General features: G+C 41.4%; 1 protein-coding gene across 4 annotated transcripts in view; it reads left to right on the top strand.

Annotated features, from left to right (window-relative positions):
- The window catches only part of ANKS1A (ankyrin repeat and sterile alpha motif domain containing 1A), a 189187-nt gene that overhangs the window by 70249 nt on the left and 97577 nt on the right, over positions 1–21361 (top strand). For 3 of the 4 annotated variants that reach the window (XM_012746750.3, XM_012746757.3, XM_012746749.3), the window contains exons 2-9: positions 5802–5882; positions 7662–7818; positions 9742–9804; positions 17744–18040; positions 18793–18868; positions 19157–19258; positions 19357–19458; positions 20789–20985. In XM_012746750.3, coding sequence (XP_012602204.2) covers positions 5802–5882; positions 7662–7818; positions 9742–9804; positions 17744–18040; positions 18793–18868; positions 19157–19258; positions 19357–19458; positions 20789–20985 — 1075 coding nt within the window. The remainder of the gene's footprint in view (positions 1–5801; positions 5883–7661; positions 7819–9741; positions 9805–17743; positions 18041–18792; positions 18869–19156; positions 19259–19356; positions 19459–20788; positions 20986–21361) is intronic. The other variant, XM_012746752.2, reaches the window with a different exon arrangement.

The following is a 21361-nucleotide window of genomic DNA, read 5'->3' as shown; positions in this document are numbered from 1 at the left end:
TCAGGAGTTCAAAACCAGCCTGAGCAAGAGTGAGACCCTATCTCTACTAAAAATAGAAAGAAAGTAATTGGCCAACTAAAAATATATAGAAAAAATTAGCCGGGCATGGTGGCGCATGCCTGTAGTCCCAGCTACTTGGGAGGCTGAGGCAGTAGGATTGCTTGAACCCAGGAATTTGAGGTTGCTGTGAGCTAGGCTGACACCACGGCACTCTGGCCTGGGCAACAGAGTGAGACTCTGACTCAAAAATAACAATAATAATAATAAAGGAAATAATGAAGGGCTTCCTCAATCCTGCCTTTAATCAAGGGCTGTTAGATCTTGGTTTCAGGATTACTTTGGGACCTGGACTGAGATGGCTGAAAGATAGTGGAGTCCAGTGGAGTAATAAATTAGTTGCTGATAGGTCTGTGCTCTTAGCTGCTTAAACCAATTGGTATGTCCTCTTACTCAGCTCCCGTTGGTTTATTCTAGTCATCTACTGAATTATGCACAGTTTTGTATTACTGCAGATTTACTTCATGTTGTCATTTCAGTCATATCACAAAGTCTTTGGCCAAATGCCAAGAGCTCCATAAAAAGGAGTTTTGGATCTGCCACTGATTTGGTGTGTGATTTGGAGCAAGTGACTGGTTCTTAGATTCTTAGTGTCACCTGTTTTATAATAAAGTGATGATCTCTTGTCTTGTGTGGCAATTTGAAAGTAAGTATGAAAACTGTATCTCCTAGATTTTCCAGATACATTCACTTTGTATCATTCTGATCCATCGTCAGGCACTGTTATATAATTTTTGGTTTCAAAAATGAGGTCAGGGAACAGTAGCTCATGCCTGTAATCCCAGCACTTTGGAAAGCCAAGGTGGGAGGATCACTTGAGCCCAGGATTTCAAGACCAGCCTGGGTAACATAGCAAGACTCCATCTCTACAAAAAATAAAATTAGCCAAGTGTGATGGTACATGCCTGCAGTTCCAGCTACTTGGGACCTGAGCCCAGGAGTTTGAAGCTGCAGTGAGCTATGATGATGCCACTGCACTCTAGCCTGGGGTGGCAGAGCAGGACACCGTCTCTTAAAAAAAAAAAGCAAAGAAAATGAGGTCGTTGTGCAAGGGTGACAAAGAGATAGAATTGCTTTTAGTTTCTTATTTGGAAAGTGCATTAGGAGTCCAGGCTTAATGGAGGGTGGGGTGTCAGGATGTACTTCAGGCTCATCACCAGCCTTAGTTGATATCAAAGCACTTATATCTTACTTTTAAAATTTTTTTTAATTGATAGATAAAAATTGTATTTGTTTATGTTTTGAAATATTTATACATTGTAGAATGGCTAAATAGAGCTAATTAACATATGTATTACATCACGTATCTTTTTTTTGTGGGAAAACACTTAAAACCTATGCTCTTAGTGACTTTCAAGAATACAGTATATTGTTGTTAACTGTAGTAACCATGTTGTACAATAGAGGTCTTGAACTTCTTCCTCCTGTCTAACTGAACATCTCCCCCACCCCAAACCCTGGTAACTACCATTCTACTCTCTGCTTCTATGAGTTCAACATTTTTAGATTCCACATATAAGAGAGAGCATATAGTATTTGTCTTTTTGTCCCTGGCTTATTTCACTGAACTTAATGTCCTCCAGGTTCATGTGATTACAAATGACAGGATTTCCCTCTGTTTTAAGGCTGAATAGTATTCCACTGTGTATATTTACCATATTTTCTATATTCCTTCCTTCACTGACCAACATGCAGGTTGATTCCATATCAAGGCTATCATGAACAGTGCTGCACTGAACATGGGAGTGCAGATTCCTCTTTGACATACATATTTATTTCCCTTTGGATAAACCCCATAGTGGGATTGCTAGTTTATGTTGTAGTTCTATTTTTGAGGAACTTCCATGCTATTTTCCGTAATGGCTGCAATAATTTGTGTTTTCACTCACAGTATGCAAGGGTTCTCTTTTCTTCACATCCTTGCCAACACCTGTCTTTCATCTTTTTGATAATAGCCATTCTAACAGGTGTAAGGTGATACTTCATTGTGGTTTTAACTTGCATTTTCCTGCTAATTAGTGATATTAAGCATTTTCTTTGCATACCTTTTATCCATTTATGTGTCTTATTTTGAGAAATGTCTGTTTAGGTCTTTTGGCCAATTATTTATTTATTTAATTTTTAAATTTTTAAAATTTTAGAGACAGGGTCTCTCTATGTTGCCCAGGGTAGAATGCAGTGGTGCAATCATAGCTCATTCAATTTCAAACACCTGGGCTCACTCCTGCCTTGGCCTCCCAAAGCACTGGGATTACATGCCACTATACTCAGCCTCTGTTTTTCTTAAAATTTATCTTAAGTTTGTTTTTTTATTGTTGTTGTTGTTTGAGACATGGTCTTGCTCTGTTGCCATGACTAGAGTACAGTGGCATCATCATAGGTCACTGCATCCTGAAATTCCTGGGCTCAAATGATCCTCTTGCCTCAGCCTCCCGAGTAGCTGGGAATAGAGACACGTACCACCACATCCAGCTAATTTTTAAATTTTTTGTAGAGATGGGGCCCAGGCTGGTCTCGAACTTCTGGGCTTCAGCAATCCTCCTACCTCAGCCTCCCAAAGTGCTAGGTAGGCTTACGGGCACTAGCCACCACACCTGGCCTATCTTAAGATTTTAAACATAATTATCTACATACTCATTAAAGTCATCCATATACAACTGTTTATTATTAACATTTTGATGTATATTTTTGGTCTTCTTTCGCCTATGCATAGATTATTCCCCCTTTCTTTTACAATATTATTATTATAAAAGCACTACATGAATAGATTGTCATTGTAAGTGTTTTAAACAGTGTGGTAGTGATGCGGAAAATGTTGGGCGCTGGGATGCAGCTGCTTGCCGCCTCCCTGTAGCTCTGCATCTCCGTGGGCCAGTGCTGTGTGGCCAGTTGGAGGGCACACTGCTGGGGCTGGCCCCACGGCAGAGAGCCACCCAGGACCCCGTGTGCCGCAGGGACCCTGCGTGCCAGAATGCCCCCGGGCCCACGTGCCGCTGCCTGCACGCTGCTTATGTGATCCTGATTGGGTAATTTTTGAATCCCACTGTTTTTGATTGGATGTTAAAGCTTGTTGTTGATTGGATGTTAAAGCTTGTAGTTGATTGGACGCTTTTTGAGCCCTACCAAGGGTATAAAAGCAGGAGCAGAAGGGGCAGAAGGGTCAGAAGATCGGAATACACAAGGAGAGCTGTAACGCTAGGTGTGCTGAGCCTGCTGTAGAAGAAAGAATAAAGGCTGTTCTCTCTTTGTGTGCTGCTTGGTTCTTTCCCCGGTCAAACAAATAAGAGCTGTAACAAGAGCTGTAACACTAGCTGTACACATTGCCGCAACAGTAGAATACAGAGCACTACTGGAAATATTCTCTTCACCATTCTGCAGTGTCCCCCAACACACAGATTTCCTGCCCCAAAGGTAACCATTGTCAACACTTGGTGAGTGTTCTTCCAGTCACCATCCATGCGCAGGGGTGTGTATATGTACATTTATAAGAAGGGGCTCATATTCTGTGTATTATACAATGATTTCTTTTTTCACTTTTTCTAAGATACAGTATGTCTTAGAAAATCTTTCCATGTAAGGACATACAGGTCTAACTTTTTCTTTCCTTTGTAGTTGTTAATGGTTATGTAGTATTTCATTTTATGGGTAAATCTAATATTTTATAGCTTGCCTATTGATAGACATTAAGTTTTAAGTTTTTTTACTCTTATAGTGAAGCAGTCCTGTCCAAGCATATGTCTTTGCGCACATGTACAAGTATTTCTGTTGGATAGCTGCCTGGAAGTGGAATTGCTGGCTTAAAGTGAATTCTATTTTTGGTTTGATAGATGGTGCCAAACTGTCTTCCCAAAGGAATTCACCGATTTAAACTCTTACCAGTGGTGTTTAAAAGGGCTTGTTTTCCTGATCTTTACAAACATTTGATATTGTCATTATTTTCATTTTTGTCAGTCTGTTAAATGAAAAGTGGTATGTGTCTTAATTTGCATTCTTCTAGATTGTGTCTCTGTAAATCTTTCCTTGTCTGCTTTCTGCCTTTTAGTAATTCTTCAACATTGCCAGTTACTTGATGACATCTTTTTTATTTTCTTGGGGTGAATCTACGTTTCTCTATCTGTAATGTCTGTCTGTTGGTGGAGAGTGGCATATCTTTTCTGTCACTCATAGAACTTCAGACAGGAGATAGAGTGAACGTGTGCGCTCAATCCACTATCCTGATAAATTCCTCCATAGAGCCTTTCTGAGCCATAACTATACAGTATGTATAATTTTGTTTTTCAAGAGCAAAGGTACATGTTTATAATATGTTTAAAAAGAAAGAAAGTAAATAAAAATTTTTGTTTCATTTTTCCATAATGTTATAATCTGTTTTCTGTCTTATTACATTGCAGTATAACTGGCATATAATATTCTATGCTGTGTCCAGACTGTAGTTATCATAGTGATTTCCCTATTGATGGCTATTGCTAAAATTTTATTGTTATAAATAATGTTGCTTTCAGCATCTGAGCATAAAGTGTTTGGGCCCAGATGGTTTTATTGGTGATTCTTTGTAGTATTAGTGCTCTATGTCAATGCTTTCTGAATATAGAAATAAGTAAACAGCTACCCATCTAATCTGTGACCCAAACCTAACACTGATACCACTCAGTTACACTAGCATAAAAAGCAAAACCGTTAGACCAACTTCAGTTATGTGTATAGATGTGAAAATACTGAGTAATATACTCTCAAGTAGATACTCTGAAGGAGAATTTACCAACAGGACCATAATGGATAATGACCAAATAAAGCTTGCTCTCAGAATAAAAAAAAAAAAGGCTCAACATTAAGAAACTTATTGATAACAAAATATTAGGTCATAAAATATGAAAAACTGTGATTATCTCCATAGTTGCAGAAAATGCACTTAAATTAACTATGTCTAATATTTTTTGGAAAAAGAATAGGATACTTCCTTTACATGTTACAGAGTATCTACTTCAAACCATTATACTTATTCTCATTAGAAACAGGGACAAACAAGGTTACCCTCTGCTACTTAATATTATTTTAGAAGCTCTGACTGATACAGTAAGGTATGAAACAAATAAGAATTAAGGCTTTGAGGATTAAATAAGGCCATATTTGACTTCCTTAGTATGGTATTTCTGAGTTAAATAAGACAAATTATAGATTCTGATTTTTTAAAATTACTAATAAGACATATTTACAAAGGAAAGACAAAATTGTCTGTTGCATCTTAAAACACGTATCCTGGTGTGTTTTAAATCCTGATCCTTGCTGATTGAATCGTCTTGATTATCTGGTCTGTGTTGAGTTCTCTCTCAAGCCTTTAGTCACCAGCATGGGGGTGGGTGCTCAGCACCTGTGACAGGCTGAGTGGCTTGGTCCTATGATATTTTCGATGACCTTTCAATGAGCTGTTTTTGTAATCCTGGGAGTACTCAGAAGTATGAGTCCCAGGCTGAGTGAATAATGAAGTTACAGATGAGAAGAAGGGTACAGAAGAACAGGCTCTTAAATGATGACACAGTTGTCTTGACACTTGACTGGTTCAGCAGACCACGTGTGCCCTCAGTGCTATGCAGTTCTGTAATGTGAAGCTGCTGTCCTTTATCAGGAGTCACTTGGAAATAACCAGTGTGGTTAAACACCACACAGAAATTTTTTCAAAGTAGCTAGCTGTCTCTAATGTTGGTTTGTGACTTCAGTCTGTGAAATCTCTCTTTTTTCCCTGATAGCATGTGGAGAGGTCCAAATGTGAACTGTGTTGACAGCACTGGCTACACACCCCTGCACCATGCTGCTCTGAATGGCCATAAGTAAGTATTGCTGTGCTGCGTTCCTGCCCCACCCTGGAGAACCAGGCCTTGACGTTGTCTTTTTCACTTCCTGTCAAGGTTTGCTAAGCTGTGGCACTGAGAACAGAGAAAAACAAGCCTAAATTCAGTCCATCCAGAATTCCCCAGTCTCTCTCCAGTGTATAATTTAGATATATTTCCACACCCCACCTTTAGCCAAAGATTAAGTTTTAGCTTTTCTTCTGCTTGTTCTTTTCCCCTCTAGAATGTTCCAGTGCCACATAATGATGTAAGTATGAAGATCAAATTTGGGGCAGCCAGAACATAAAGGGGCTGGAATCTATTAGGTAACTCACCCCTAGATAAACTGAAGATAGACTGAGTAGCCATGAGAAACTTGTTGTCTTTTAGTTATTTATTTCCTCCGTCTTCTTGCCTACCATTCTTTCCTCTTTCCTCATAGCCCTCTAGACAAGAGCCATTTTTAAAGGGAAAAAATACATAAAATGGCCTATGTAATTATCTTAAATATAGAGAGGGTATTAGGAATCAGGTGGGATTTGTGTGGAAAGTGTTCTGGAGCAGGTGTGCGTTGGGGGAGGTCGAGAGGGGCATAGGCCTACATCACTGGGGAGCTGCCCTTCCAGTGGCAAGGTAAAGGGGCAGGCGTGGTCATGGGGCACAGTGTGTGGCTTTGCCAGGATGTTGAAGAATAAAAACCAGAGTGTATCCAAATAGAGGGTGTTAAAGAAAACAAAGTACTATAGGAGATAAGCAGTAGGAGTTTCGTTTTTATAAGGAGGGATTATTTGAACCATTTTAGATTTTTCTGAGCAAGGAGCAGGGCCTTTGCCACCTTACTATATCGCTTGTCCAATATTTGGCCCAGTCTGATTGACTCCAAGATGCCAAAAAGAGGCAGAGGTTGTTTTCTTCAACATTAAACTTTTCTAACATATATTGAATGTAAGTTCAATATATGAATATGAATATAAGTTCAGTAAGTTTCTATCGCCATCTTAGATAAAGCTAAAAAGAAATCTGTAGTGACCCCATCTCACATAAATGGTGAGGTAACCTAAATTAAAGTGAATCTTGAACTTAAATGACTGTAGTTTGTCAGCCAAGTTCATCTCCAGATCTGTCTTTATTTACAGTGGAGAGTTTCTTTGACCCCATGTGCATAGGGGTAATTATACACTTAAGTCTGTTAAATTAGAAGTATCACCAAGAGGAAATCCAAGTCCCTCTTTCTGGAGGTATCAAATGATACCATGTGTGTCTGGCTTATATTTGCACACAACTTTTCTTCTGCCTTGCCTCTCTGCTTTCTGCTCCCACATCTCTAAATGCTCTGAATAATGTGGTGAATAATGATATTTGTCTTGTATGACTACTTTTATCCAAATTCTATCCCTGAGTGCTGTTTAAACAACACAGAAAAGGAAACATTGTAAGGTTTCGACTAGGAATCCAGACATTTTCAAAGTTGAGGAAAATAGATTATCAAGAAAGTCTAAACAGGGAGGTGAGGAGTCAGCTTAGCATGACTCAAGATGGTTCTTTCTTGCAGGTAATATTGGGCAGGGGGAAAAAAAAAGATGGTTCATTTTCCTAACAGCAGCTGTACAAGTAGCTCATGGAATAAAAGGAAAAGCTTGGGCTATGCACTCAGGTGGAGACAGGGGAGTCAAATGAGATAATATCTGTAAAAGGGCTTTGTGCTGTACAAATGTGAAGAGCTGTTAGCAAGAAACACTTAGGAGTTCTGCAAACTGATGATTGATTTTTGCCTTCTAGGGACGTGGTTGAAGTTCTTCTGAGGAATGATGCGCTGACCAATGTGGCTGACTCTAAAGGCTGTTACCCTCTGCATTTGGCAGCCTGGAAAGGAGATGCCCAGATAGTGAGGTTGCTCATCCATCAAGGGCCTTCACACACCAGAGTCAATGAACAGGTCGGAAGGAAGGGAGGTTTTTCTCCCTCCATTCAGCTGCAGCCAGATGTGGCAGCCCTATCACCATCTCAGTCCAATAACTGAAATCTCAGGGAACCAGCTCTTCCATACCCTAACTGTGACTCCCCTCTTCCCAGTTTTACTCCTCTTAGTGTTTTGAGGACAAGTTATACTGCAAGGATGCATTTTATAAGCATTTGACGCCTGCAAATTTGGAATAGTACTATAATAAAAATATACAAAGCAGGCCCTTTATATCTGCTTATCAAACTATATCAAACCCAAGGATATGAAGGGCTAACTAACTGTACTCACTTTATGTGCAAACATTTAAATAATGTGAATCATTTAAAATTGCATAGTCAATTTCAAACTTGTGGGCTTAATTAATTGTAAATTGTGCTTATGCCGTCGACATGGCCATGCAGCTTTCCCAGTGTTTTTCCGTACTGTGAGAACCATGCTGTTTTACATACAGTAGAACTTGCAGAAGTGGAAGTATGCACGCTAGTGCTGTGAAATGAACTCACAGATCAGAAACACGTGAGTGGAGGTCAGAGGTGATTCGGTGGACTGAAGATCATTTCCATGATGTCCTCTGATGTTAATTTAAGAGTGAACATGCTTTGAAAAAGCAGAGATAATTCATAGAAAATAAAAAAGGCAGGATTTGGGCAAAAATAACCTTATAATGGCCATGGATTTAGGTACTCTGAGAATAATCCTCCTCTTCTTCACATTTATTCCTTTGAGAAAATTATACTTGAATTATCCAAGTTTTAGACAAGCCTCTTATAACTCCCTATCGTTTGGGTTGGAGGTTCTGTGCCAGTATGAAAGGAGTTGGGGTTTCCTTATGAAACAAGCCATTCTTTTTCCTGTCTGCTCTGAACCGAAGCAGGTACTTTTCTCAGTTGCTTGGTTGAGGGAGATGCTGGTCTTTCTCAATAAGCTTAAGACTATTTTCCTAATGACTTTGCCAAGAGGAGATTATTAAGTTACATGTAGAATTAGATCAAGGTTTTTCTTCAAAAAATAAGAAATCATCCTGGCAAGTCCATCATCAACAAGACACATGCAGTTCTCAGTGAGCTGTTAAAAGCATGACCTTGATTCTGAGAAGGACAGCTTCATTCTGAGGTGTGAGAACATTAAAGCAGTGCTCCCAAATCTCTCCATTTGGAGATTGTGTGTACATAGCTGTTCATCAGCTTCCCTTCTCCCTTTGGGCTGTATTTTCTGGGTAGGTGAGCAATAGACATTTAAGATTGTCAATGAGGATGTTTGTTTATAACATCTGGGAATGAAAGTTGTTTCTTTAGAATCTAAATGCAATTTTATTCCTCCTGGCTAAAGTGGTCATTTCTCTTCTCTGGAGGAAATGTATAATGAAGTTTGCTTGTAACTAATAGTCTTCAATGTTGAAAAAACTGCTACACCCATTAAAGTCCTCATTTAAGAAATTTTCAGCAACCATTTCTAATCCTGTCTTTGTTCACGTTTGCCTTGGAACACAGCTGCTTGGAGTTTTGAGCCACTTGAGTATGCTAGCTTAACCTGCTCACAGCTGCCACCTGCCTGGAGTATCTGTTGATAGGTGGGACACCAGCCCAGTGTTTTGAGTATCCGGTGGGCAGGGGCTGGGCAAAATGTCCACAGTAGCGTGAAGACCTTAATAGATCTAAGTAGTGGTTATGACATTGATTTATTTAAAAACAATTAACGTGGTGCAGTTGGATGCTTGCATTAAAGGGGATAACAAGCGAGGTGCCCTGGAGGTTGTCTTCCCCATTAACTTCCCTCTGAGGCATCCAGCAGGCAGATCCAAGTTGTTCTAATGTCAGACCCCCACGGGGCTGTGTATTGCTTTGATATATTTCATCCATTTTATCATCACATTTTCTTTTCCTCTCCTTTTTGTAGAATGCTCTTGAGATCAAAGAATTCAAAAAGTACGGCCCCTTTGACCCTTATATCAATGCCAAGGTGTGTACTTTGCTGCCAGGGTTTCTCTGCATCATTTCTCCAAGCTGCACCTCCTCTTTGGCCCTCTCTGGCTTCCACTCTTGTCCACTCAGGCTCTCCTCATCACCCTAACTCTTGCCTGCACCAGCCCATCTGCTTTTGGCTTGTCTGGGAATGGGAAAATGCAGCTGCAGTGGGTTTTGATTTTATTTTTAAAACCCATACTAATTTGGGAAAGGTTGGGCACTTTTTCTGGAATATCTAAAGTGGCAGGAATGAGGAAGTAGAAGGGACCATATTATATGCTTTATTTACTATTATGATTTTTAAAATAATTTAAATTTTTAAAAACAAAAGCTGTCAAACATATTAGCTTACTTTTTACTAAGCACAGAAAAAATGATTCAATTGTGCTTCCTGGAATTAAATTTTTTTTAGTTTACTTTCTACATGTCTTTTGAAATTGAATCTGATTTTCTTTCAGGTTTCAATAGCTAATGGTGGAGATATGGGGGAAAGGAAATGGGTGACTCTGTTTTATTCTTTTAAAAGCTGTTGCTTGCCTCTCCCTCTCGTTTTCTGGAGTGTGTGCGTTTCTGCCTGATGCTGTAAAGCTGCAGTCCCGTCTCTCCAAGCTGTTAGCTTCTCTCTCTGCTTGATCACTCTTGGCCCATGAAGGGCTCTGAAGAAGGAAATGGCATTGCAGGAGCAGGCAGGGCACTTGCCTTGAGCCTCCGTCCCTGTGAGGCGGGGGCAAGTGTGGTCTGATAGACCTGGGGACGTCTGGCCCTCTGGCCCTCCCCACATCAGAGCAGCAAAGCTTGTCAATTGGATGGCGGTATTTCCTCAGTGCTCTCACCTGCTGCTCTGGATGGGCGATTTTACTCTGGTGAAGCTTGCTTTTTGGCAACAATCTCCAGTTTGCTTGAGACAGTGCATTATCCACATTAGCTGCCTTGTACATGCTCTAAATGTAGCCACCTCAGGGAAGGGAAACACAAGGCACTTCTCTGTGTTTCCAAACTCAACGCAGATACTTCATGCTTTTCTTTGAGAAATACTGATTTAGCAAACGAAGCTCCCTGTGGGCTGGACCTAGGCAGGCCTTTAGGTTTTCTTCAGCTGTTGGGCCTTGATAGTGGAGAAGCAGTTTGGCCTGAGGTGGTGGAACACTTCAGCTCTGCTTTGGCACACTCTTTAAATTGTATTTTCTAATCTTCTGAATAGGAAGATAATCTTACTTAGCTGTCTTTGTTTTTGTGGGAGGTAAATAGAGCGTTAGAGCAGAAAACTGCTAAGTTATAGGCTTTCATGACGGACCTGAGTGAGACTTCTGGGCTAACACTGGTTTTGTGCACTTAAGCAAGTTGCTTGGTTTCTCTGAGCCTCAGTCTCCTCTGCTGCAAAATAGGGTACCACCATCTACCTTGCTGGATTGTTTTAAGTTTAAATAAGATAATGTACATAAAGTAGAAATATCTGGTAACTGTATCTGGTAACTAATATTTGAGGTTCCTAATTCTTAAAAGTGTATATACTGTATTCCTGAAAAGGCATTTTGGAATCTGTTCTTCTTACTAGGAGATGATGCTTAAGGAAACATTGCTAAGTTAATCTGTATAGGGTTTCCTTTTGTGGGGAGGGACCTTAAAGTGATTATTTTCCCGCTCAGTTTAGTTAACTTATAAAGCTTTGGTTAAAGGGTAAGACTTTGGATTTGTTTGTTTGCTTCTTGAGACAGTCTCGCTCTGCCACCCTGGGTAGAGTGCAGAGGTGTCATTATAGCCAACTACAACCTCAAACTCCTGGGCTCAAGCGATCCTCCTACATCAGCCCCACCCTGCCTCCTCTCAGTAGCTGGTACTACAGGCACACGCCATCATGCCTAGCTAAATTTTTCTATTTTTGATAGAGACAGTTTCACTCTTGCTCAGCCGGGTCTTAAACTCCTGACCTCAAGTGATCCTCCTACCTCAGCCTCCCAGAGTGCTGTGTGAGCCACCGTGCCCGGCCGAGACTTTGGTTCTTAAAAGTACATTTTCCTATCTTTTAATTTTGCACACATAAAAGTAAATTAAATATAGTAAGAATATTCTTCTGTCTTTGGAAATTCTGCAATTTGCCTTTTTCCCTATACCCTGAAAGGCCAAATGATGCAAACTACATTAAGGGATAAAGCTAGATTCTGAGAATGCAAACCCTTCTTAAACTCATTCAAATATTGGATTTTCACTGATCTGGCTATGTCTAGAAATTGTTTTTGATAAAATGCTTTTGAGTGCTAAGTTCCACCAGGCAGCTGTAAAGATTAAGGTGTCTTTTTTGGAAGTTATTTTCCAACAAGTGAACGTGAACCAGCCAAATGTAAATCATCCTTAGCTAAGGTAAAACTATGAAAATTGGTTAATTTCCCACTTTTTAAAACAATTTTAACTTAGTATGAATATCATAAAATGAGCAATGGTCAAATTACTATTAGGGAAGATCTAGTTTTTTTTTTTGTTTTTTTTTTTTTGAGACAGAGTCTCGCTTTGTTGTCCAGGCTAGAGTGAGTGCCGTGGCGTCAGCCTAGCTCACAGCAACCTCAAACTCCTGGGCTCGAGTGATCCTTCTGCCTCAGCCTCCCGAGTAGCTGGGACTACAGGCATGCGCCACCATGCCCGGCTAATTTTTTATATATATATCAGTTGGCCAATTAATTTCTTTCAATTTATAGTAGAGACGGGGTCTCGCTCTTGCTCAGGCTAGTTTTGAACTCCTGACCTTGAGCAATCCGCCCGCCTCGGCCTCCCAAGAGCTAGGATTACAGGCGTGAGCCACAGCGCCCGGCCAAGATCTAGTTTTTTTACACTTAAAAAATAATTCAGTCTTATAGCTGGAAGGGACTTGGAGTTTTATCTAGATTGTCTCCAAATGCAATCAGCTTGTCTGGTTTCATCAGAATCACCTGGCAAGCTTTTAAAAACTTTATTTTGAAAAAATTTCTAACTTATAAAAAGTTGTAAGAATAACACAGTGGAACTGCAGTTCTTATTACTCTGCTTGTTAACATTTTACTACATTTGCTTTTTCTCTTTGTGTGTGTGTGTGTGTGTGTGTGTAAAATTGTTGTAGCTGATGATGAACTGAGATTAAGTCACGGACATTTTAACTCTTTAACCCTAATTACTTTAATTTAGTATTAGGTCTTCAACCTAAATCTCCTAAGAACAAGACAATTCACTATAAAAACCACAATATAATTATTAAATCTAGAAAATTCAACTTTTTTTTCTTTTTCGAGATAACTGTCTCACTCTGTCACCCTGGCCGGAGTGCAGTGGCATCATCACAACTCACTGCAGTCTCAAACTTGGGCTCAAGCGACTCTCCTGCCTCAACCTCCCGAGTAGCTGAGACTACAGACATGCACCACCACATCTGGCTAAATTTTTCTAATTTTAGTAGAGATAATGTCTTGTTCTTGCTCAGGCTGGTCTTGAACTCCTGACCTCAAGCGATCTCCTGCCTCAGCCTCCCAGAGTGCTAGGATTATAGGTGTGAGCCACCTTGCCCAGCCAGAAAATTCAACATTGATACAATATTGTTATCTAATATAGGATCCATGTTCAAATTTTACCAATCATCTCAATAATGCCTTTTAGAGCTTTTTTTTTTTTTTTCTGGTCCAAGATCCAATCCAGGATCAGACATAATGTGGAACAGTTCCCTAAGCCTTTCTTAGTCTTTCATGACATTGACATTTTTAAGAGCATAGCCTAGTTGTTTTCTAGACTGTCCTTTAGTTTAGCTTTGTCTAATATTTGCTCAGGTTATACATTTTTGGCAGGAATACCACAGAAGTGATATTAGGTCCTTTGTAGTACATCATAGCACAACGTACATGACGTCAGCTTGTCATTCTTTTTTTTTTTTTTTTTTTGAGACAGGGTCTCGCTTTGTTGCCCAGGCTAGAGTGAGTGCCGTGGCATCAGCCTAGCTCACAGCAACCTCAATCTCCTGGGCTCAAGCAATCCTCCTGCCTCAGCCTCCCGAGTAGCTGGGACTACAGGCGTGCGCCACCATGCCCGGCTAATTTTTTTTTCTATATATATTAGTTGGCCAATTAATTTCTTTCTATTTATAGTAGAGACGGGGTCTCGCTCTTGCTCAGGCTGGTTTTGAACTCCTGACCTCGAGCAATCCGCCCGCCTCGGCCTCCCAGAGTGCTAGGATTACAGGCGTGAGCCACCACGCCCGGCCAGCTTGTCTCATTCTTGATGATGAAATGAAGCTGGTTTGAGAACCACTGAGCTAGACCAGCTTTCTATCCAGACCAGAAATATTTTTCTTCTATTGACCAAAAGGTGGGCCATTTATTCCTTATTTTATTCATTTGTTTGTTTTTCCTAATAACAAAATTCATTACTTGGTAGCCTGTTTTTGGATTCCATTGATTTTCAGTTTCTTAAGTTTGGTTGACATCTGTCTTCCTAAATCTTCCATCTTTTGGTCGGAGTTCTGCTTTCCAGAGCATTACAGAGTAAGTCTAGCTCTTCTTCCACATAGTGGACTCGGTTCTCATATTTCTCCTATGTTGTCTCAATCTCAGTAGACCCAGTTTTTCCTTTCTTTTCAGTTATGACATGGTAGAACCTATACTTTTGTTGCTGTCGAGAGCTGTAGGCTAGCTGTCCCTATGTTGGGCATCTGTCAACAGTGGATAAATGTACGGTGGGTTGGGTTATAATCTAAACACTGGGAGGTGATAGTCCTGAAATAGTTCCAAGAAGAGAAAGGCTATGGAAATGTTTCTGTACAATTATCTACTGTCCGTAGTAAAGCATCTATATAATGGGTTTAGACATTGAGTGGAGTTTCCATATTTAAGGGGTACACATAGGGATCCCTACTTAGAAGGACTGACCATGGCAAGGAAAAATGTAAGTGAGTTGCAAGATGGGTAGGAATGGAGAGTTTGTGCAAAGGCTTTAGGGAGAATGTGGGTATTGCATTTCCCCTTCCTCAGTCCAGACTCATAGTAATATGATTCTGGAACTCTTGAGGTGTTATAAGCACCTGTGGTATGATTTGGAAGGTGTAAAAAGGAGAGAGTATAAAAAGGAATCTGTGCTTCTCCTTAGAATACTTCTCTTTCCTGTGGGTCCATGAATCAGCACTTCATAATAGTTTCCTGGGCCTTACGCTCTGAGGTGCTACCTTGGCAAATCTGGGGTTGGACCTCCTACTAGTTATTTTTAAGCTCCCATCTTCTATGTAATTCCAAAATGAAGCTTGTTCGAGAACCACTGATAGCTTCTGCCCTGACAGTTGTCAGGTTCAAAGGAGAAACCGTACTAAGAGGTCATTGTGAGGGCCTGTGTTCAGTGGTAGAAAGATGTGGTCACCACAGACATAAAATGAGTATTATTGTTACCAGACTATGTCTGGTGAGACTGAAACCTAAGTAAGATGCTCCCTGCACTGTGCATATCAGCATAGCTTTCTGTGGAGATGTGGTTAGACCATTTTTAACACAAGGCAGGAAATTTACCAGTACTAATCAAGACCTGGCCTTTAGCAGGGTAGCTTTGTGGCAGCTGCCTTCATTCTGGCAAAAAAGAAATAGAGAAGACTTTTCTTTCTTTCTGACAGAGTCTTACTCTGTCACCCAGGCTAGGGTGCAGTGACACCAATTATAGCTGACTGTAACCTTGAACTCTTGGGCTCAAACAATCCTCCCACCTCAGCCTCTCCAGTAGCTGGAACTACAGGCGGGTGCCACCACGCCCAGCTAACGTTTTAAATTTTTTGTAGTGGCGAAGTCTCGCTATGTTGCCCAGGCTGATCTCAAACTCTTCACCTGAGTGGTCCTCCCGCCTCAGCCTCCCAAAGTGCTGGGATTATAAGTGTACGCCATCTTGCCCAGCCTTTTTGTTTTTTTCTTGCTGAATGGTTTAGAGTTTTACAGTGCTTTAGACCCTAATGGTATACTTTTTATAAAATCAAGACAAATTATTCTGGTTTTTGGAAGACAACTTGGACATAAAGGATACAGTAGTATTTGCTTCTGAGTAAACAGAAGTTTTTCTGGATTGGAGTTTTAATAAGAATACGCTAACTTTCTTGGCCCTTGCTGTCACACGAACCTTGAGATGTAAAATCCAAAGAATCCTCTTCAACTTCTTCAGGTTGCCACACAGCCCCAGAATCACTGTACAGAAAGATCTTGTGAGTTTTTGTTGATGTAGCTGTCCTTTCATCATGAGAAAGTGAAGTGACAAGTCTTAAGTTTGCTCAGGGAACTCATGTCTTAGTTTAATAAGAAATGGACATTCTAAATGAGTGTTCCATAGGGTTTGTTTGGCACAGGGAACCTCAGGGGCTTGCTTTTTGCCCGGCATTTCTCCTTGCTCCAGACTTTTAGGTTGCTGTGGGACTCGCTGCTGGGGGCCCAGCTGTATAGCAGGAGGCTGTTGCTGGCAGGCTGTGTTCCGTGGCCAGGGAAGGCTGTCTGCACTTTCTCGGCAGCTGCCCTCTTTGAGCTGTGTTTGAGCTCCGTGAAGCTTCCTGTGTATCTCTGTTTATCTGTGTGCATTAATCTTTGCATGTGGCTCCTGCTACCACCTTTTTCTGTCCTTATTTCATTTTTAAATTTTTCTTTGCCATAATTCAGGCCTTTTGGGGCCTTCGTCCCAGCAGCTCTGGATCTTTCCGGTATACTTGGTATAGCTGGAAAAAAATGATGCAGTCAAATGCCAGATCAAAAGCAGATGGAATTGCATGCATGTTTGGGTAACTCCTAATCTGTTACTTTTAATGTTATTAATAGAATTAAAGTAATTGTAGAAACATTTAATTTTTACCTTTTGACCAGTGAAAGGTGCACAATATTGACTTGATGCACAAACCCCCTCTTAAGTTTGTTTCCCAAAAGTTACAGAAGCCTCCTGGCTAAATTCAGGACTCTCAAATCTTGTGGGAGAATTATTTTCATTAGTGCTTCTCAAAAGGGAGAGGTCATGGAAATAATTTTATTTCTCCTCTAATTATACGTTGTCAGTAGTAGTAAAAGAAAGAGCACAATTGGAGTGACTAACATTTTGCTACTGATGGTTGATAAAGCAAAAAATTCTCCCATTTTATCCTAGATTCTGTCTTTCGTTTGAAACAAAATTGGCATTAGAGGACTATGAGTTATAAGTTTGAATAGATGATAGTGTTACATTTGAATATTTTGCACCTCTCATACAAAACATTCCAGTGTCTGATTGCATCTTTTTTACATGAGAAACCCCTCCCCGAGCTGGCTGCTGTTTTAATGAAGTAGCTGCTGCATGCCTGGTCGGTACAGGCGCCTGGAGGCCGCTCAGTGCAGTGCAGGGGCCCTGCTCCCCATGACTGAGCCCCAGTGCTTCCCTCCCCTGGAAGTGGCTGTTTGGCTGATACCTGAGAGTGATTTTGGTGCTCTGCTGTGTTCCTTTCATTGTTGGCTGATTGATTTGCATGCAAGAAACTACACAGATGACAAACTTTTTTAAAAAAGCTTATGTGTGAGGCAGTGGATGGCTGACAAATCCAGAACGAGAACCACAGGGTTAAACAAGTATAAATTGTTGTAAAACCACTTGAAGTTTAAAATGCAACAGTGGCAGTGATATTATTGGTGTTCATCTGTGCCAGGGCTTCTACCAAATGTTCACTCTCCTTATAATCTGGAGACACTTCCTTCGTGGCACACAGGGGACTGCCAATGCCTAGGAGATGGCTGCTCCCCTCTTGTGGTTACTGGGAAAGGATGTGGCTGATTGGAGCAGTCAGGCTGGTGTGGGGAAATACGCCTAGATTCTCACTCGTATTAGTTCCCAAGTATTACTGCTATTTTTTCATTTGAATTTCAGTGGTTTTACATGTGATTGTCCCAGTCAGGTGCCAGTGTGCCAGTTACCTTTCTGATGTGATCTACTTGTTAACCCTTTAGAACAATGACAACGAAACGGCCCTGCATTGTGCAGCACAGTATGGCCACACGGAGGTGGTGAAGGTGCTCTTAGAGGAGCTTACGGACCCTACCATGCGCAACAACAAGTTCGAGACACCTCTGGACCTGGCAGCACTTTATGGGCGACTGGAGGTGGTGAAGATGCTCCTCAATGCGCACCCCAACCTCTTGAGCTGTAACACTAAGAAGCACACCCCTCTGCACCTGGCAGCAAGGAACGGCCACAAAGCCGTGGTCCAGATCCTCCTTGATGCTGGCATGGACAGCAACTACCAGGTAGCAGGGTGGGAGTTTGCGCCTTCCAGCCTTCAGGGGATTTAGTCAGTTTGGAAAGGGCACAAGACCGTGCTGCTGGGCTGTGTTCTTTATTCAGCACATTTCACATCATGTTGCAAATGCTTCCATTGTTGACTCGTTTTAATGTGAAACTTTAGAAACAAATGAACTCCCTCAGTGAGTCTATTTTTTTGTTTGTTTCTTTTCAGGGTATAATATGTAGTCATTAAACTCTGAAAAGATGTGCTTATGGACTATCTCAGAATTAGAAAAGTTTCATTATCTTCCTTTACATGTGTACCCACTGCCACCGTTTAACACCTCCAAGGTCACATCGACCCGATACTGCACCAGGAGACTTAGCCTTCCTATTCAGATGAATGATTCCTTGGGCTTGGCGTTGACCAAACGGCATTTAAAGTGAAGGTGTTTTTCTTCCCTTGTACTTGTCCGCTCATTGCTCCTTCCATCTAGGAAGGTAGAATTTTGAGGAGTCTGACCAATAGGTGGCTCTAAAAGTAACTGTGTCCTTATTCACATGTGGCCTGCTGGTGGCACACACACAGCCTTGGTGTGTGGGCCATGATCATGGTTTTGGAATCCATATAAGAAAAGTTGGAAAGATAATGATAGAGGGCTTTGTGTGGTTTATTTTATTTTGTGCCCCTTCTCATCTCTGTCCCGTTTGTCGTGTGAAGCCACACCAAACTGTTCTGATGACATCCTGCTCTGCGCTCTCGTTTGCTTTCCAGACGGAGATGGGCAGTGCTTTGCATGAGGCTGCTTTGTTTGGCAAGACCGATGTGGTGCAAATCCTGCTGGCTGCAGGTGAGAGGTCGGCAGTGCTCTTGTCTACACCGCATGCCAGGGTGGGGATTGTTTCTCCCTAACCTCCCCAGAGGAGGATTTTTGCTGGCTGCATTTTGAACCCAATATGTGTGTCTCTACCGGTTGATTACAAATGTGTCAATTGTTCTTGAATAGCTGGATTAAATGGCTTTGGATGAAAAATGTTGGTCATGCTGCTGGGAGCCTTAGGTGTCCTTGAATTTGACCTTCTTTGTGCCTGGCTTGAAAATGCTTACTCCCCTGGTCCACCTGGTGTGCCTTTTCTAGGAATTGATGTCAACATAAAAGATAACCGTGGACTGACTGCTTTAGACACTGTCCGGGAGCTGCCTTCTCAAAAGAGCCAGCAGATAGCAGCACTAATTGAAGGTATCACTCCATCTCTCTGTCTGGGTGACCAGGGGACACTAACCAAACCTAGGCATTTGTATTTGGTGCAGCTTTTAAAAAAAAATATTTCCATGTAGATCATATGACTGGAAAAAGAAGTGCAAAAGAGGTGGATAAAACTCCCACACCCCAGCCACCTCTCATCTCCAGTTTGGACTCCGTATCACAGAAGTCTCAGGGTAAGGTAACTCTTCTCTGCCAGTAAAGGGGCACTCAGTTTGAAAAGAATTGAACATTCTTGGGCAGAATGGAAAAATCTCAAATAATTTAGGAGGGTGTTGAGTACTTAAGTTTATCTTTGGGTTTTTTTTTCCCCCACTACTATATCAAGTTTTACTGGATATGGTTTAGGCCTTTCCCTACGGGCTGCTTATTTCCTACTTTATTTTATTATCCATTTTTACTGCTCTATGAGATCTACCCTGGGATGCATAATAGAGAGAATCATCTCAAGGTGAATTTAGATCTCTGTGAAACCTTTTTCTAATACACTGTAGTGCCTTATGCATAATTGACCCACAGTAAATATTAAATGAGTGTCATCTGATTGTTGTGCATGGCAGATTTTGGTAGTGCATCACTTGGCAAATAAATTTGGTCTGTATGCAGGTGTAGGCAGTCCGGCCTATCCATTATTAGTATCCACCTTTTTATTAATAGATTTATTGAGCAGCCTTTTGGGTCCTTAATATAATGAAAGACAAAGACTGACTGAAACTTTTCCCCAAATATACAATAAAGAAGGCTAGAAAAACAGAACAAAGCTAAAAATGAAAAAGGGAAAGGAATTTTCTAGAAGAGTGCAGAGATGTAAGGGTTAAAGTGTGCCCAGCCTGTCTTCACTGTGGATTCCTTGTTCCCCCCCCCCCAAGCACTTTTTTTCTTGATGTTATAATCTGCTAGTAATGAGATTAGTCATTCACTAAACTCCTAGCTTTCAAGGATTTTGCATTAATGATTTTGACTGTTTGAAAGTGACCCAGAGATGCCTTGTCTCTAACAGTAATTTTGCAGAGCTACCAGTTTGGATCCCAGCATCAGTCAGGTTTCTGAGGGTGTTAGTTAGCCAGCAAGGGAGGCTGACAGCGGGACAACGCCCCTGTCTCAGAAAGGCTGTGCTGTGTTCCATGTTGCCTGAGCACATGGAGGCTCGTATTAAAGAATTTAAAGGATTGCTTAAGTTTTTCAGTTACATGTTGTTGCATTTTATGGGTTATGTCTACGCTATCATGTGTTGAGGTATTTGGGGATTTTGAGGTCTTAGGAGGTACCTCTTATACATGTCAAGGGTTTTCCATATTGGATTAGAGAAAAATCTGTTCAGATCTCAGGGTATAAAGAACAGCTGAAACTCTTTCTCCCCATCCATGGAGGAAGATAATCGTTTTCCTGCTCTGGGATAGTGTTAGAATTTAGGTGGCGGAAGCGGCTTTGGGCGGCTGCAGTGGTTGGAACCCGAGATTGTGCTCCCCTTTTATTGACTCTCTTGCCCTCCAACCTCCCCTTCAGGTGATGTGGAGAAAGCAGTGACTGAACTGATTATCAATTTTGACACAAATGCTGAAGAGGAGGGTCCCTATGAGGCGCTGTACAACGCTGTCTCCTGCCATTCGTTAGACAGCATGGCCAGCGGGCGATCGTCTGACCGAGACTCCGTGAACAAGGAGGCCGAGGCAGCAGGAGTGAGAACTGCTGGAGTGAGGCCTGTATGTGGCCCGGGCCCTGACCTCCTGGGGGCTGTGTTGGCTGGTGCCTGTGCCGCGGGGGCCCTGGGGAGAGCAATGTGACCCTGGTGCTGCTCCTGTGTCAAAGGCCTGGGGCCGGCTCCTTCTGCTCTTCCTCGCGGGGCTCTGCCGGGTCTCTCTCGCTCAGTGTGGTAAACTACACGGACTGTGTTGAGGTAGAGTTTTGGTTTTCCCAATTTCAGTATAACCAGTTTGCATCTTTCCATTACTCCATTGGCCTTAGAGCAAATTAAAGCATTTTATTTCTATGTAGCCTTAGTGCTGCCTTTGAGATCTTTGCTGTGTATTGTCTGTTTTCTCTCTGGAAAGTAGAAGCATACAGTGGAAGAAGCTCACT

The sequence above is a fragment of the Microcebus murinus genome, chromosome 5, assembly GCF_040939455.1.
Source record: "Microcebus murinus isolate Inina chromosome 5, M.murinus_Inina_mat1.0, whole genome shotgun sequence".
In the NCBI taxonomy this organism is placed as follows: Eukaryota; Metazoa; Chordata; class Mammalia; order Primates; family Cheirogaleidae; genus Microcebus; species Microcebus murinus.
This window is presented reverse-complemented; position numbering and strand designations above follow the sequence as displayed.